Here is an 18,258-nt window from a genome sequence, read left to right on the forward strand (position 1 = left end):
TTTCATCAGCAAGGAACAGATTGTTTTACTTCTGGTCACCTGCGTGGTCCACACTGAGGAGAGAAGCACATGTGAATAAAGTTAAAGGCTCTGATACATCTGTCGACACATCAGTGCAGCTCGCTCACTCAACAACAACTCACTGTCCTACCTTCTAGTTGTCATCATGTTACACCTTGTTCTGGTAAAGTCAAAAAAAGAAGACATGACTTTTAGATAAAATCATACACACTGAACACTGAGAAAGACACACAAACATACCTCTGTCTGTCTCTTTGTGTGTGTCATTAACCAAAACCAGCTTCAGTTCTGCTTCCCGTTCACTCCCGTCACCTCTGGTACGCCCTCTCGTAGGGAGGGAATTCTGGGAGTTGGACTTCAGGGCCATAGGAGGCTCTGGAATATGATCATCCATTCGCACACACATAGAAACCAACAAGTGATGAAATCAGGTGAGTGTTTAGCAGCAGGTTCAACATCATATAATCATTTAACCCATTTAAAAAGGCTCCATGGAGCACCCTTGGTCCCACACAGTTTCCTCCACTAAAATCATCTGAATATTCAGCCACAGTCCTCCTCGCCTGTCAGAGACTAAACAGCATGAGGATTGGACTCCTTTATTACAGCCTGTCCTCATTTTAAAGGAGCTTCATTACAAGTTTAAGTATGGAGGATTGCTCTGAATACTACGGAGTGTTGGCGTCAAAAACCACAGACTTCATCTGACTCACCACGCAAAGCTTCAACAGGAGGCTCAGTTGGAGCAAGCAGTGAAGGTGAACGGTCTGTTGCCTGCTGTGGAAATGAAGTTTCTGTGGGAGTGTTGTTGGTCTGTGACCATAAATTTAGAAAACCTAAAACCATATGAAATAAGATCAGTGTCAGGACTTGGCAGAAAATGTTCTCCACTAAACATTTTCATTGCTCCCTTGTCCTCACCTCGTTTTTTGTAGCACAATACTCCTAATACTACTGCAATAATGAAAACAAATACAAGGATAACAGTCAGGGTCACATGATCACTTGTTTCTCCACACTGAGCGTCAGCCTCAGCTGTTCCTGCTGCTATCAGTGAGTGACATCTGGAAGGACAGAAGGACACTATTAGAGGACGGTGTACAGATGTTGCACATGTGTCTCTGAAGCTTCACTTACTGTGTATGTGGCTGACAGGAGTAAAATGTTCCATTTGAAAATGTTCCAATGCTGCAGTAAGAGCACTCAGTGTCTGTGGAGGCTGTTCCTGATGACAACATGACAACATTAACATGTGTGGAGTGGTTTGGACTGACACTGTGACAACTTCAAATTAACCTGTCCTCACACACACCAAGAAATTTGCTGTGCGCACAAACAGTAACACAAAGACTCAAACAAGAACATATGTACATGCTGATATATTCAATTCAGTTCACCCCTCCCTACGAAGGCAGGAAGTATGTAATTTGTACTGTTTGTCTGTTAGCCACCACAGTTTTCTACATATCATGATAAGATTTGCTGTGATGGTTGATACCAATAACAGCTCAAACTGATTTAACCTCTTAAGGCCCAAGGGGGTTTCTGAGCTTCCTGCTCGAAAATGTAATGCCCAAATTTAATTGATTATTTCTCTGCAATTACAAACTCTGTCCTTACAATCTTGGTATCAAAATAAAGCTAACACTTGGGAAATCTCATCAGAGGTGTAAATATTGAAGCAGATATTACTGTGTCAAAGTTACTGAGACTGGAACACAGAAAAAATAAGTAGATTTTATCCTCGCCTAATTTTTATTTTTTTTTTAGCATATAACCCTTTGAAAAATATGCCTCAGATCACATTTAGTTCCAGAAATTCAGTAACCAACATATAAATATCATCGGGGCCCAAATTTATTGCATGTGGCGTCTGTCCAGTCACGTGTCTGTAGGTGGGTCTAAAATGGAGGTTGTTGACGGAAAACGTCTTTAATGCGGCCGGGTAGGCATGGTAACTACTGGTAGTCACGTGGCTACCGGGTACCGCCGAAAATAACGGAGGAAATCGGGACGGTAAGCCAACTTCTGTCTTAGCGCATTTGCGCCGCTGTGTGTTTTTGTGGTCTTCTTTTGCGACTCAGTCAGTGAATTTTGGTCTGATCGTGGTGAAACTTGGTGTGTGGAGTCAGTGATAGCCCTGGAAGCTAACCAGCCTATCTTTAACCGGTTACATGAAGTCTGAAGAATTTCTGGTTCGGTTTTGTTTGTTTAGGGGACTTCTGCGCATTTACGTAACTGCTTGTTTAATCACAGCTTGTTTTCGGTGTGTTTGGTGGTTGTAGAAATGGTTTATATGACATTTTAGCTGAGATTCTGAGGTTTCTGTGGATACCACACATGTCTGGACTTATATTTCTCAACCCGCGTTATAACCGATTAAACGTGATCTCCTCCTCCTTCCGGTACCAGGGGCATGGGGCTTAAGTGGTTGATTTGGGTGAAAATTGGGTCACGGTCAAAGGTTACACCAAATGTGAAAATGAATAAAATTAAATAATAAAATGCTCCGCGTGTGTGTGATATCTATATCTCTATACATCTATCTCTCTCTCTCTCTCTATTGTACACACACACACACACACACCTCTATCTATCTATCTACACACACACCCTGTATGCATCCTGTACTCTACAGGAGACACAGCACAAGATTGATTGACAATGGTCTACAGCCAATCAGGGCGCAGAATTGCGAGGCTTTGAAAGGTGAACCACATTATAGTGAGGGACCACTGTATCTTTACATTTTAGTATATAATGCTTTAAGGTCATAGGTCAGCATTTTGTTATGAAAGTAGGCTGATATTTTTCTTACAAGATGTTGACATCAAGGTTTTAGTCCAGTCCCTGCTCTTTGGTGACAGTTGCACTCTGAGTAAGGGAAAAGTAATAAACACATTTACTGAAATGTATTTAATAAAATCTTCTGTTGGCAATGACAGCTTCAAGACACCTGCTGTATGGAGACACTGGTCACATGCAGGTGTGATTTTGGCCCATTCTTCAAAATCCCGAATGATCTGTGGTCCCATCTATGAACACTAACCTTTAGTTCTTTCCACAGATTTTCAGTTGGATTCAGGTCAGTTGACTGACCTGGAACTGAAGACATTTTAGCAGCGTTATTATCCCTCTCTGAAACCAGCTGAGAATTTGCTTGGCTGTGTTTCGGGTCATTGTCTCCTCTTGAATGGTCAGTGTACATACAGGCAATGGTTGTTGAGTGCATTACTTGTAGTTTTATTTGAAACAATTGTTCCTGCCGATTAAGGTCTTTTCACAGTTCTCCATAAGTGGTCCTTGGCTCTTGGACAACTCTTCTGATAATTCTCTTCTCTCCTGTCTGAAATCTTACAGGGAGCACTTGGTCATGTCCAGTTTATGGCAAAATGTTCTTTTCACTTTTGGATTATAGGTCCAACAGCGCTCACTGGAACCTTCAGTAGTTTAGACAGTCTTCTCCAACCACTGCCATCAGTATGTTGTGGTGTCATGGCTCTCCATGCCTTTTTGCACCTCCCTTTCTTCATGTTTTCAATATTTTTCCCTTTCTCTCATTATTACACATAATTTATGGACATCTATGGTTTGATTTATTTGCATGTGTGGATTGAATTGATTGTTACCAACATCTGGTGAGAATTCCATGTCAACAGCATCTTTAGAAATGTATTTACTTGAAAAATATGTGACATGTTCAATACTTATTTTACCCGCTGTATTGTCTAACTTGGATAAGTGCACTGGTGAAATTCCCCTCTCTCTGCTACATAACATGACTTTCCCCTTCTTCTGCTGTAAGTACCACAGTTTCCAGTATGTCAACACTACTAGAAAATGTTGTAGTTAATCTGGACCATGAAAGATTCTTGTATGGAAATCTTATTCATCTTATTCAGGAGGTAAGTGAGAGGCTTGGACAGGAGGTAAGTGACGGAAGTGACGGACAAGGTAAGCGACTCCTGTTGTAACTGACGTCAGACGCCAGAGATTTTGGCGGAAAATTAAAGCAAATGGTAGTTTAGATTTGTTCAAATTCCTTTAAGCTTCAGTATTACCAAATACACTTATCAATTGTCTTATAACTAACAATATTTGTCTAAATAATCTCCAACACCCTGGAGAACAACGGGGAGAGTTTAGAGGCTCTCCAAGATTACATTGATCAGTGCTTTCAGGATCTCGTGATGAAGAAGGCCCAGTGTGCAGCTTCCCCGGCCAAACCTGAAACGCCATCGTCGAAAAGACTTCGCCCGGCAGATTCCCCCGGCACAACATCGCCAGCCGGCAAAGATATTGCCGACATACTGGAGTCAATCGACAAGCGATTGTCCAGTTTCGACGCAAGGCTGTCCTTGGTGGAGATTCTTCACCGGGAATTTAAATGCTTGCGAGAATCCCTGAAGTTCAGCCAGCAGCAGGTGGAAACGCTCGCTGCTGAAAATGCCACGCTAAGGGAGTCGGTGAAATGTCTCACAGAAAATGTTACCCAGCTCAATAGAGAAAATAAAAAAATAAAAGAAACAGTTATAGATCTACAAGCCCGTAGCATGCGTGATAATCTAGTATTTTCTGGTATTCCAGAAGCCGCTCGAGAGGACGCGGAGACCACGGTAAAAAGCTTCATCAAAATCCACCTGAAGCTGCCGGAGGACACGGTGAAGAACATCGTCTTTGATAGGGTGCATCGCCTCGGCCCCATTCGGGCTGCGGCCGGGAGACCACGTCCTAACGTGGCCAAATTTGGCCACTTCAAACAAAAGGAACAGGTGAAAAGCCGCGGCAGGGAATTAAAAGGAACGGACTTCAGCGTGAACGACCAGTTCCCCAAAGAGATCCTGGAACGACGCAGGGTCCTCTTCCCAATCCGACGCGGCTTCATCCAGAAGGGCTCCCGCGCTGTCATCGCTGTGGACCGGCTGTACGTGGACGGACAGCTCCACCGCGACCCCGACATCACTCCGTGGCTGTATTAACTTCACACCAGATAAGAATCCGCTACACCCTTTCCCCATCCACTCACACTAACTTGCATAAACATCTGTTTAACTTACTAGTATCAAATCGCATCTTAGGTGTGATATCATAGCAGAATTAACACCGTCACTCTCGGTCAATGGTTTGATTGGAATGTTTCCGTTTTTTGTTTTTTTTTCTTTCTTCTCGTTTTTTGTTCTCTCTTTTCCCCCTCTTGTTTTTATGCTGCTCACCCTTGCCCTTGGTTTCTTTCTTTCTTTTTTCTTTCTTTCACTGCCTCGATCACCTGCTTCCACACTCATCCACAAACAACATCCTTTATTTCGACACATACGCACAGCACGATCACGCACAGCCATGCACTCAACGGCAGCACATTTACATCAGTCAAACAGCGCACACAGACCTACAGAATACACACACTTAAGCCAAGGTACTCATATTAGTAAATATGCAAACACATAGTCAGACTCAGGGAGCATCTCGCCACACACTTTTTCTCTCTCTCCCTCTCTTTATTTATGAACAAGTGATGTATTCTCTCCACCTGTCTAAGCGACACACACAGCACACACCCCTAGTTATACACAGACATCTATGGGTGCACTAAGATTCGTCACATGGAATGTAAATGGAGCTGGCTCCAGAGAAAAGAGGTTAAAAATATTTAACCAACTCAAAAAACTACAGGCAGATGTTGTCCTTTTACAAGAGACCCACAGACCTCTTAGAGGTTCGAATGAACTTAAAACACCTGAGTTTCCTAATGTGTTCTCAGCTTGTTATAATTCTAGACAAAGGGGAGTAGCAATTTTAATCCATAAAAATATTAATTTCACAGTACTTGATACAGTTATAGATCCAGAGGGCAGATTCTTAATCATTAAACTATCTATACTTGATAAAAAGCTATGTATTGTAAGTGTATATGGTCCAAATGTTGATGATCCCTCATTCTTTCACGGTTTTTTCAGTGCACTCTCTGAACACTTAGATGGCACACTTGTTCTTGGAGGCGACCTCAACCTTGGACTAAATGAAGAAATGGATAGGCTCAATACAGCAGGAACTCAGCGTAATTGGCAGTCCACAAATATAATCAAACAGTATATGAGCGACTTTGGTCTTTGCGATGCATGGCGCTCCCTTCACCCCAGCAGTAAGGAATATACTTTTTTCTCACATGTTCATCACTCCTACTCTCGTCTGGATTATTTTTTGGTCAGCAGCTCACTGCTGAGGGACATTTCAGACACTGAGATTCACCCTATAGCGGTCAGCGATCATGCTCCTGTATCTTTAACACTAATAAGAATAATACTACGCCAAGTAAAAACTGGAGATTTAATACATCACTGCTTAAAGATGAAGACTTTATTAAATATTTTAAAAAAGAGTGGACTTCATATTTAGACTTTAATGACACTCCCGGAACATCAGCTTCTGTCCTATGGGAAGCAGGGAAAGCTGTGATGAGAGGTAAAATAATTTCTTTCTCACCACATAAAAAGAAAAAAGAAAACAAAAATATTCAGGAATTAGAAAAAAAAAACCATCAAATCACTAGAAGAAGCCTACGCGTCCCACCAAGATCAGGAAACACTGAACAAAATACGCAAAATAAAACTAGAATTAAATGAGATAATTGATAAAAAAAACAAAATTCTTAGTACAAAGACTACGCTTACAAAATTATGAACATAGTAATAAATCCGGTCAATTTCTAGCAAACCAGCTAAAAGTAAATAAAGAAAAAACAACTATATGTGCTGTTCAAGATTCATCTGGGAACACAATATATGAACCGAAACAAATAAACAACATTTTCAGGGATTTCTATAAAACGTTGTATTCACCACAAATAAACCCATTTAAAAAGGAAATTGATCAGTTTTTAGACAACATAACTCTCCCAAAATTATTAGACTCTCAAGCAATGGCACTGGATTCGCCACTGACATCAGGTGAACTCCAGGAAGCCCTGATAAGCATGCCCAATAATAAGGCTCCAGGCCCAGATGGCTTTCCTGCAGAATTCTACAAAGAATTCTGGACGATTCTAGCACCAGTTTTTTACAGAACGTTGTTGGAAATCAAAGAAAATGGCAGACTTCCATCAAATATGAATTCTGCAAACATTAATCTCCTGCTAAAACCAGGCAAAGACCCTGTATATCCCTCAAGCTATCGTCCAATATCCCTTATAAATGTAGACCTTAAAATAATCTGCAAAGCTCTCTCGAAGAGACTAGAGAAAATAACCCCCCTCTTAATTCATCCTGACCAAACTGGTTTCATAAAAGGTAGGCACTCATCAACAAATACACGTAGATTACTTAATTTGATAGACTACTCATACAGTAAAAACCTTGAAACTACAATATTTTCTTTAGATGCAGAAAAAGCGTTTGACAGAGTTAACTGGAAATTTCTATTTGCAACTTTATACAAATTTGGTTTTGGATCTTCTTTCAGCAACTGGTTAAAAATATTATATAATTCCCCAACAGCTTGTGTCAGAACAAATGACCAGACATCCTCCAGCTTCTGTCTCCTGAGGGGCACCAGGCAGGGATGCCCACTCTCCCCTTCACTGTTTGCAATTTTTATCGAACCACTAGCAGCAGCAATTAGACAGAATTCAGTAATTAAGGGCATAAAATGCAAGAACGTGGAACATAAAATCAGCCTTTATGCGGATGATGTGTTACTCTTTCTCTAAAATTCACAAACCATTATCTCTGGGGTGATTGAACTGATAAACTCTTTTGCAAGAATATCAGATTACTCAATTAACTGGTCAAAATCTACAGTCCTTCCGATTAATTGCTCCTTCCATAATTCCTCTTCTACTCCACTGCAATCGGGAAATATAAAATATTTAGGTATTAATGTTTCTCCCAAGCTTGCAGATCTAACTAAATTAAACCATATCCCACTTTTAAAGAAAGTAGAAGGTGATCTGGCTAGGTGGAAATGTCTACCCATATCACTCATGGGAAGGGTTGCCGCTATAAAAATGATGGTATTACCAAAAATAAATTATTTATTCTCAATGATCCCAACTAAACCGCCGCAAGATTGGTTCAGATCTCTAGATTCATATATGTCCAAATTCCTTTGGAAAAATAAGCCCCCACGTATAAGCTTAAAAACACTACAAAAGACCAAGGATAAAGGAGGATTAGAACTACCTAACTTTCAGCACTACTTCTTAGCCAACAGGCTTCAGTTTATCTCAGGATGGCTAAAACATACCCTCTTAGATGAACCTTGGCTAGATGTAGAACAAGCACTTTGCAATAATCTAGAGATTTCAGATCTACCATTTATCAGCTCAATCATCCAACGACATGAATGCTTCAAAAGCGTCAACATCAGCTCTTCTCTGACAGCATGGTGGGAGTTTCTGAAGTTGACAGAGTCTTCATTAATCGCATGCAAACGTACACCTATCTGGAACAACCCTGACATATTACAAAACAATAATATGATAAACTTTTCAGATTGGAGTGGTAAAGGAATCAAATATTTAGAACATATACTAGAAGGAACAGAATTTATTTCATTTGACAGACTAGTTACACAATATGGGATCAACAAGAAAAGATTGTTAGAATATCAACAAATTAAATCCATAGTAAAAAAGAGATTTAAACCGGGTCAAGTTGAACTACAAACACCACCAAGTGTGGTTCAATTTCTTGCTCTTAAAACCCCCAAATTACTATCCAAAATATACAGAATGCTTTCTAAAACAGATGAATCAATATCACTTCCTATTGCAAAATGGGAAGCGGATTTATCAGTTAACTTAGACCAAAACTTCTGGTCTCAGATTTGCTTAAAAACCTTTCATCTAATTAGAAATCCCAGTCTTCAATTAATTCAATACAAAATACTACATAGAGTGCACTATACAGGTCATCGGATGTTCAAGATGGGCTTTACATCTACCGACAACTGCTCACACTGCCAAACCAATTCACCGGACAATTATATGCACGCTCTTTGGTTCTGTCCACCAGTTCAGAAGTTTTGGCGCGAGATATATGAAGACTTATCAAAGTGTCTGAAATGTAACATTCCAACTTCCCCTTTAGTGTGTTTGTTGGGCAGCTTAGATAATGTCACTACAGAAAAGAATATAGCCCATATGGTTTTCACTGCCCTATGCATAGCCAAGAAAACAGTCCTCATGAACTGGAAAAATAAAAATAATCTTAATTCTAACCAATATAGAAATTATCTATTAGATTACATTAGTCTTGATACAGCCTCTGCCACCACATCAGATCAATTGCTCTGGGCTCCTTTGATCAGCTCCATCACCTAGTGGGGATGGGGGGTCATAGTTTGGTCCCACCTTCACTGTTGTGATTGGTGTGGGGGTAGGGACAGGTTTAGGGCGTCGGGGGGTTCCCCAGGAGCATCTTCCTTGGGGGGCTCAACCCGGGGTAGCGGTCATGGCCAATTAGGGGCTCTGTCGGCTCTTAGGTGACGGTTTCCTCGTTGCTGCGTGCAGCGGGGCTAGGGGAGGGTCTGTGCTGACGGACGTGGGTTACTGACCTGGTAGCCTGGCTGCCCCTGGGTGGATCCGGGACGGGCGTGAGGTTCTGGGGGCGCTCCGTCTCTGGGCTGGGGCCCTGGCCGGGCCTCAGGGGTTTGGGTCCTGGTTGGTGCGTTGCCGGGGTTGTGGGCGGGTGGGTGTATGGGGGCCCAGCCCTGGCGCGGGGTGCCGCCGGTGCATCGAGCCACCTGGGGGGCTCTTCAACTGGTGGAGGAGGTTGTCACATCTTGCAGGAGCTTTCCTTTCTTCAGGAACTCTCTCTGCAGGAGGGGGAGATACAGGAGAGGTGGAGGAAGATCTCAGCCTGGGCGTCTATTGTCTTGTGTAGTCTGGAAGATGAGTGGATGATGGGGTGGGTGCAGTTTTCTCTGTGGTGGGGTCGGGTGGACTGTCCCGGGCTCTGTGGGGCCGGGCGGCGCTGCTGCACTGGGCCCCGGTCCGGATGGGCCTGGGCCCCCTTTCCCTGGTGGGTTGCGGAGTATGGGGGTGCCTACTGGGGTCAGCGGGGGAGCTGGCCCCAGGGAGGGGTCACTTGCCCCTCCCTTTCTTCCCTCCCCATCTCCAGCTGCCTCCCTCTTCCCGCTCCACCACAATCACCCACACATGCAGGGCCTTGGGGTAGGGGTGTGTCACCAGGGTGCAGAGGAGGCATCCCCCCCCTCTGTCCCCTTCTGGCTGCCTCTGCCTCAATTTTATCCCACGACTTAGACATTCACATTACTCACACTCTCATTACACATACATATAGGATCTTGGGGGTGGGCACGCAACACGGAATCCAAATTACCATCAGGGTGGCAGGTAGCTCCATGCCCTCCTGGGTTTTAAATGCACCTTAGAACACACATACATCAACACTACATATGAGCGGGCGGAGGGAGGTTTGGAGTCTTCTCACACCCCCGTTCTCTGCGGCCTGCTAGAGCAGGGGGGCTAGGAGGAGGAGTTGGCCGTCCGACTGGGGTCTGGAATGTGGGGCCTCCCTGCTGCTGCGGAGTCGGGGCGGTCTGCTTCTCTCCACCGCAGGGAAAAGGGTAACACCACCTGGGTCTGGGCACAGTTTCCCCCTCCAGGGGCAAGGGTACCTAGACCCGGTTCTTAGAGTACGCTTGGGGAGTGTGATTGTGTGTACAGCGTCTCTTTATGTCTGTCTCCACGTTGGTTGAGTGTGGAGTAATTGCAATTGAGAGCATGAGGGTGGGAATGGATGTTTGTATCTGTGTGTGCCTGTATGTCTGTGTCTATATGTCAGGTTGGGTATCAGACGCCACCTCTCTGGGGACATCTCAGGTCCTCCAAGGTTTGGAGGCCTATCTCCCCCCACCACTTCCCCTGCCGGTGGCGGACGCCCTCAGACATCGGTGCGTTGGTGGTTCTTTGTGTCCGGGGGTGGGCGTCCAGGTACACACCGGCTCACTCCTTGGCGGCTGCTTATTGGGGCCTGGAGCCTGGGGCTCGCTCGGGCCACTTCGGAGGTGGGGTGCCCTCGGCCTCTCGGCCTGGGGCTCGGTCACTCAGGCACAGCTGGCTGCCGGCGGAGCTCACGGGAACGTCACTACAACCCCCCCTGGCTTCTGCTCCGCGGCTGCTGAGTGACCCCTCACCTGGGACTCTCCTCAGCTCCTCCTGGGATAGTGGCGCGGCTGCCCCTCTGTTGGTCTTCCTTGGTCTCTTGTGTTCTGGGGGCCTCTGGATGTCTGGAGTTTTGATCTCCTCCACACCTGGCTTCATGCCCTGGAGGACGGGGCAGTGGCCCCCCACACCCTCTAGCAGATCATTACATGAAGGAACCTTTTAAAAAATCAAGCGCGTCCATGCTCACAGGTGTACACACGGGTGATCACACACACAAACTACACCCTTTTTGGCTCCTACCTCAAAGCACACTGTGCGCTGTCAATCTTACGTGCTGCACAATAATGTTTAACATTTAGTAATTACTGCCATATTCCCATATATCATTGTGATGTTGTTTATTCTATTACTCTTGTTTTCTTCTGCTTGTTTTCTTTTTTCTTTCTCAACAGGTGATCCAGGTGGTCAATATGTATTTTTTTGCCTGCTTATTCTGTTGGTTTTTGTTTTTTGCCCTTTTCCCCGTCCCTCTTCCCAGCTGTTTTTCTTTCCCTTCTTCCTTCTCCCCTTTCTTTCCCCCAGTAAAGTCTGTCCCGCATACAACAAGTGAAAATAAAATAAACAATTAAAGGTGAATCAAATAGACCATTACGGCAAGGCTGGGATGGTCCATTTGGTAAAGTAAATCCGTTGGGCATCTTTCTTCGCCTTTAGACAATAATTCTAATGGCAAAAGAACCAAACGGGACAGGCAAAAAAAAAAAAAAAAAGGAAATCTTATTCATAATGAACCACATGTTGGATTTGGCAAAGATATAAGGTTTGAAGTCCTACCTGACGCAGCCCTCCCTAATTATCTGAGCTTGGGAATGGAACTGGGAATACACTGGCTGTTTTTCCTCCCTCCCCAAACTTCCATTTTAGCCCCCATGACTGGGTTCTACATGATGGAGCTAAAAGCTCATGTTTATTGATATGCACATTCCTTTTTAGAAAATAAATCTAATCAGTAAATTGTAGATGAATTCAGTTTCCCTTCATTTTAGTATTCTCATTTAAAACCACAAACCTACCCTTCTGACTGATGTACTGTCCTGGTTTACAGCTTCTGTGTTCACGTGATTCCTCACAGCTATCTCCCACATAGGAAGCACAGTAGAATCCCTCCAGTGGTTCACAGACTGTATCTGATGTTGCTTTACATGGTGTCTTTACCCTCAGACCAAAACCTGCCAAAATAAAAAGAACATACGCAACATGTTTCTGTGTGTGAAGAGACTCGGCAGCTCTGTGTTCATGATTTCTAACTGGAAAACACCTTTGGTCTTTATGAAATTATGAAATATGACATATCATTTTGAATCTATCGATCCATGGAAAAAGACCTCCCCTAATGGTTTGATTTAAAATTACTCATTTGATCTTGACTCAGCTGTTTTAGGGAATGAAGATGTGAATGTACCTGAGTCACAGTTTGTACATGAAGTACATCGCTCCAGTCCATTAGGTTTATCAGTGTAGGTTCCCTCCATGCAGGGCAGACAGGATGTACTTCTATATTCATTACAGTGTGTTTTTACTCTACTCCCTAAAGAAATTAAATATAACAAATTCATTCACATCTTTCCAGGTTCTCATTGTTTCCCCTTTTTCATCCAAGTTGTGTGCGAAAAAAAAAGTTCAGTTGGTTCTTACCTGCAAGACACTTTGGACAGCATTCATTTCCTATCTGATACTCTGCTTGATGGCATGAGAGGCTAAGACCACTGAAGACTGACATCAGAATCATCTGGAAGTAAAGAGGTTTTTGTATCTGGTGACACTCTGTTACTGTACATTTTAATCTAACCATCTACTACTTACACAGTAACAACCGCGACAGAGCAGAGACAGCAGCGAGACACTTGCAGATTATATTTGTTTTATTCAAAGAGGTCATAAACATTGATAAACATGAGCATATGATGGCTTTTTTTTTGGATGTGCTGATAAATTTCACTGTAGTATAACTTGTAGGATTGGTTTTTGCAATAAATTTTCTTGTGATAATAAATTTTTGAAATCCAGTGTATTTTACTCTAATGTCATCCATACAGTGTTAATGCATTTTGTACCTTTTCGACATTTTCATGTAAAAAAAAAAAAAAAAAAAAAAAAAAAAAAAATGTACACACAGAAAATCTACCATAAAATCCTCATACAACAATACTATGTTCTGTTTTTTTTTTTCATAAATCATTTTACAGATTTCTTATTTGCATTTTAACATGCAGAGGTAGTTAGTTTATATTCCTACTTAGGAACATTCCTATTGCATTTATATGAATATTTATATACAAGTGTATATATTATATATACTGTAAATACTATATATACACACACACTATATAGTAAATAGTAATATATACACTATATATTCTATTTGTGTAAGACAAATTCCTTGTTTGTGTAAAAACCTGATTCTGCTTTATTGGGAGAAGAAGACATGGACCAAGATGTTATGATGTATGTAACCTACTGTGCATGTGTCTTGTATTAAGATTTTGTTAGGAGAGGTTTCTGCTGGTTTGGTTGAAGGCCACTATTAAAGTGTAAATGTGAATGCCAATTATGTGATTATAAGTGAGCTGCTGAGCCAGGTGAGCTGTAACTTCCTGTAAACATTTTACCAGTAACGCTGCCACATTCACAGGTTTCCTTCTTGAAGACATCTGATCTGACAGGCTGAAAGTTTCCTTGGTCCAAAAAAAGAAACATGTCCGTGATATTTGGAATAATGGAGTTCTAACAGGAAGAAAAGCTGGAAAACATCTGGAAACACAAAGAAATGACAGGTTAGAGATTAGACACTAGGGCTGCCACGATTAGTCGACTAGTCACGATTACGTCGACTATCAAAATCGTCGACGACTGATTTAATAGTCGACGCGTCGTTTGAAGCTTTGTAAGATCACAAAAGACGCAGGAATAAGTAGTAGGATTTAAGAGTGTAATAACGGACTGAAACAGAAGATGGCAGCACTGCATGTACAAGGATGCCAGCTGCGTTAAACCCCGAAGAAGAAGTAGCTCTGTCCCAGAATTCATAGCGCAGGCTAGCTCAGTTTCTAACAATGGCGGCAGCTAGTTAGTTTTAATATTGCTCTTATTATTCTTTCTGGGTCACAAAATAAATGTTTAACATATTTTCAGGCGAGAATGTAACTGTGTAAACTTCAAATATCTGCTCAGTTTATTAAGACACCACATATTTTCAAAAGCGCTCCGAAGTTTTCGGAGACGTCTTTTACCCACTAGCTCGATAGCCAGCTGGGGCGGGGGAAAGGCTCACTAGAGCCCGTGAGAACACCGGACTCCCGGCAAATCGTTTTCAAACCCACCGCCGTCTTTCGCTACTCAGGTTAAACATATATGAGTCACTTAGATAACTTAAATTGTTATTGTTTGGCTTTTTTTTTTTAGTATTTTATTTGATCTTGAGTACATCGGTTTGGCTGAGATTAAAGTTATAGTTTTTACACAGCTGAATAAACATAAAGCAGACAACAGATTATCAGAAGTGTGAGATGCTCGAGAATATACTCCGGTGTCCCGTTATATTTTAGATAGCAAGCAGTTAGATAGCAATCTGCAAATTTCATTAAAATTTAATAAACTATCATCTTGTCTTTATTTTTAGTTAGCACATACCTTAAACACTTAAAGCTGTAAGCTAATGATAGTTATATAAGAGCAGATGCATGCTGGTGCAATAAGCTGTATGTTTTACATCCAATGGATGCATGATCTGATTAGTCGACTAATCGCAAAAATAATCGGTGACTAGTCGACTATCAAAATAATCATTTGTGGCAGCCCTATTAGCCACCAACGGGCCTTAAAAGATTCCAGAGGATGATGAACAAATTATGTTAAATCAGGATTACTAACACACAATGAACTTGATACTGACAAGGCTTCACACACAGATGACACAGGTGAGGCAGTGAACCAGACAAAGGCAGGATTTTAGCAGTCACAACAAACTGTTTAACCTTAAACCAGGGCTCGCAAAATTTCAAAATCCCTGGTAGCCCTTCGGGCAAGCAGTCTTCAGTTTTTGGTAGCCCAAAATAAATTTAAGCAGCCCGAATTAAAAAACAAAAAAGGACAATGTTTTGATTGGTGTTTTGTTTCCTTTAAAATATTATGCTTTATTGCATAATATTGTAAAGGAAACAACCACCAATCAAAAAATTGTTAAAACACAAATTACAACAACTGTATAAAAATTACAATCATCAACTCAAATATCTGGTTCCAATTGAACAGAAATTTCTATGAACTTGTAAGAACTGTGTAGAACATGAATCAGTCTGTGTCAGATCCTGAATTTGAAATTTCCACTGAAATCACAGGTAAGAGGTAAGTGGAACCAAGATCTAGGACATTTGCTTTTTTAAGTTTGCAAAGACTGCTAAATTTTGCCAATGGTAGTTCACTCTTTGTAACATAGTACGCTGTTCTAAACAGCTTTTTCAGGACTTCTTGTTGTGCTTTGTTTATTTTTAGTATGCTTCTTGCAATTGGTGTTTGTTCTGGGAAAGATACTGCAGACTGAGCAATAATGCATTTCTTGCATTTCTCATGGGTTCTGAAAGGGTCTTTCTTAAAATTACTGGTCCCAGTAACAAAGGCGCTTGTCGAATCAGCAATAGAGGTAAACTTACGACACACCCGGCAAAACATTATGTTATTAAGCTTACCATATTCCAACCACAGAAATTCTTTTGTCCATGAAAAAGATGTGCTTTCTTTTTGCCTCATAGTCTGATTTGTCATAACTTTTCTGTTTTGTGGTAGGCTTTTCTTGGCTGTCCCTTCTTCACCCTGTCGTACGACCATTTTGCCGATTGGCCCGATTTTGGCCTTCATCGTGCATCGTGTAGTATACGTGGGGTAACGAGAAGCGATTAACACCTCACGACCAGTTCCCGATCATCAATCACTTGGTCGTGAGGGTGTCACCACAGCTTCTCACACTGCGCACGCGCAAACACACAAATGTCAGCGAAAAAGACGGCGCAGCACGGCAGTGCAGCGTGTGATCTGGACACAAGCGATGGAGGCACAACTTGTAGAACTATGGCAAGCTCACCCGAGCCTTTTCGATGTGGCCTCACAAAATTATCACGACCACAACAACCGTGAAAATAGTTGGATCTACACTGCTGCTCAATCACAGCTGCCTGATCAATGTTTTCCATTAGCAATTTAGCAAAGTTGATGGTGGTGGTGTGCGTGTCTAGCGAGCGACAGAATTTCTGTTATAACCTTCATTTTATGGACGCACAGTGTGAGCACTCAGGTCGCATCAGAGCATCGGGCCGTATAGTGTGAGACCCTGCATCGTGACCTACAAACTTCTAACCCCTGCGAGTCAATCGTACAGTTTGAGCAGGAGCTAAATCGCGCAACTGAAAAAAAAAAGAAAAAAAAAAAAAAAAACAAATCGCACAGTGTATGCCCAGCTTAAGTAACGATTGATAGACGATGCCAGAGGAATTGGTGCGCAATTAATCTGTCACTCACCAATCAGTACTGCCGCTCTCACAGTTTGTGCAATTGCAAAGTGAAAGCAAAAAACAAGCGCAAATTCAAACGCGATTTCAATATGTCGTATATTGACAGTGTCAGTGTCGTGCTAGCCCTGTTAAACCTTTGACCTCTTCAAGTCTAGATATATTTCCACAGCACTGACACACAAAGACAGGTGTGACTGGTGATCAAACTGAGCTCTGAGCATAACCTTCCATAGTCCACACTGGCTACAAGTTTATACAGGCTCTGTTATCACAATGTGAGAAGTCCAGAGTTCAAAGTTCAAACAGATGAGGCGTACGCGTTAAACCTGCAACACAAATTCATCTTTGATTAATCCCAGATCATTATGTAATGATTTTAATGCACCTATCCACGTTGAGTGTATAAACCACTGAGATGAACAGCAGCTTCTGCAATACTGTAATGATCAGTATGAGTGTATTAAAATCATTATGAAATTTCATGAAACTCAAACACTTTATTATCTGTATTTCTACAGACACCTATCTCTGTTCACTTTAACACTACAACCAACACTTAGCGTCCTGGAGCACCAGCACGGGCGGTAAAGAAGTCGAGTTAGTAAAATTAGAAGAATCCAATATAAACTAAGTCCGATTGAAAGAAACGAGGATGTAAGATGAATTCTGGGAGGTTTTTTTTTTTTTTAAAAAAACAGATTTATATCACACTCACAGTCTCACACAGAGCCTGAACCCCCCTGTCACGGCCTGCTGCTTATGGCGGATCTCCGTCTAAAACAACAAAAAATGCATCTTTCTTCCGTCACGGAGCTCTGATATGTTTAACATTTTTTAATCTTTATAACCTGTGTGTGTCACATGAAGCAGCGAAAGAAACGTCCTCTCAGAGAGAGAAGTATAACCACTCGAGCCGCACCTAGTTAGCACAATCTGCTAACGGCGCTAGCTGCAGTGGCGTAGTTGGATAGCTGCCAGCTTGACTCTAACATAGGAATGTGCTCGCTGCTGTGCTAGCTCACCTCTTCGAGAACAGTTCCCTGTCCGTGGATGACAGAGGTTTTATCCACGCAATCCTCTCAGCGTCCCCGCTAGCACCAGTTAACTTAAGACGCTTAATCTATTGTTTGTTCTTTTTTTCCTGCTTCTGATTTTTCTTCTTCTTCCTCTTCCTTAATTTTTTATTGACGGTTCGAAAACCGCAAAATTGTGCATTACTGCCACCAACTGGTGTGGACCGAAATGTAAAAAACCAAACAAACAAACATGCAAATCCTCCCAAACAAATTAATCTGCCTAAAAAACAAAATATGGCCTGATAAATTTTACCTCTCAATTTCTTATGAAATAAATCAACCATGTCCAATTTCGCTTTCATATCACCAAGCTTGTTGATCAATTGTTCTTTTTTTCTTCAGCATCATATTTCTGACAATGCATTAAAACGTGTTCTATTGTTTCCTGTGTTCTCTATTGCAGTCACACTCCCCTGTACAGTATTTCCCTATTAAATCAATGTGCTATTGAAACCGGTGTGTCCGAATCTAA

General features: G+C 42.0%; 1 protein-coding gene across 1 annotated transcript; it reads right to left on the reverse strand.

Annotated features, from left to right (window-relative positions):
* Positions 1 to 34: 34 nt before the first annotated feature.
* LOC134620397 (tumor necrosis factor receptor superfamily member 14-like) lies at positions 35 to 17,887 on the reverse strand. Its single transcript, XM_063466560.1, has 12 exons — positions 17,733 to 17,887; positions 17,426 to 17,484; positions 13,816 to 13,957; positions 12,842 to 12,935; positions 12,609 to 12,734; positions 12,220 to 12,375; positions 1,159 to 1,246; positions 943 to 1,085; positions 735 to 857; positions 262 to 396; positions 152 to 181; positions 35 to 53 (listed from the first exon to the last, which is right to left on the reverse strand). The coding sequence occupies exons 3-11, from the start codon at positions 13,855 to 13,857 to the stop codon at positions 165 to 167; spliced, it is 924 nt and encodes a 307-aa protein (XP_063322630.1). The 5' UTR covers positions 13,858 to 13,957; positions 17,426 to 17,484; positions 17,733 to 17,887; the 3' UTR covers positions 35 to 53; positions 152 to 164.
* Positions 17,888 to 18,258: the final 371 nt, after the last annotated feature.

Source organism: Pelmatolapia mariae, linkage group LG23 (genome assembly GCF_036321145.2).
Source record: "Pelmatolapia mariae isolate MD_Pm_ZW linkage group LG23, Pm_UMD_F_2, whole genome shotgun sequence".
Taxonomy (NCBI): domain Eukaryota; kingdom Metazoa; phylum Chordata; class Actinopteri; order Cichliformes; family Cichlidae; genus Pelmatolapia; species Pelmatolapia mariae.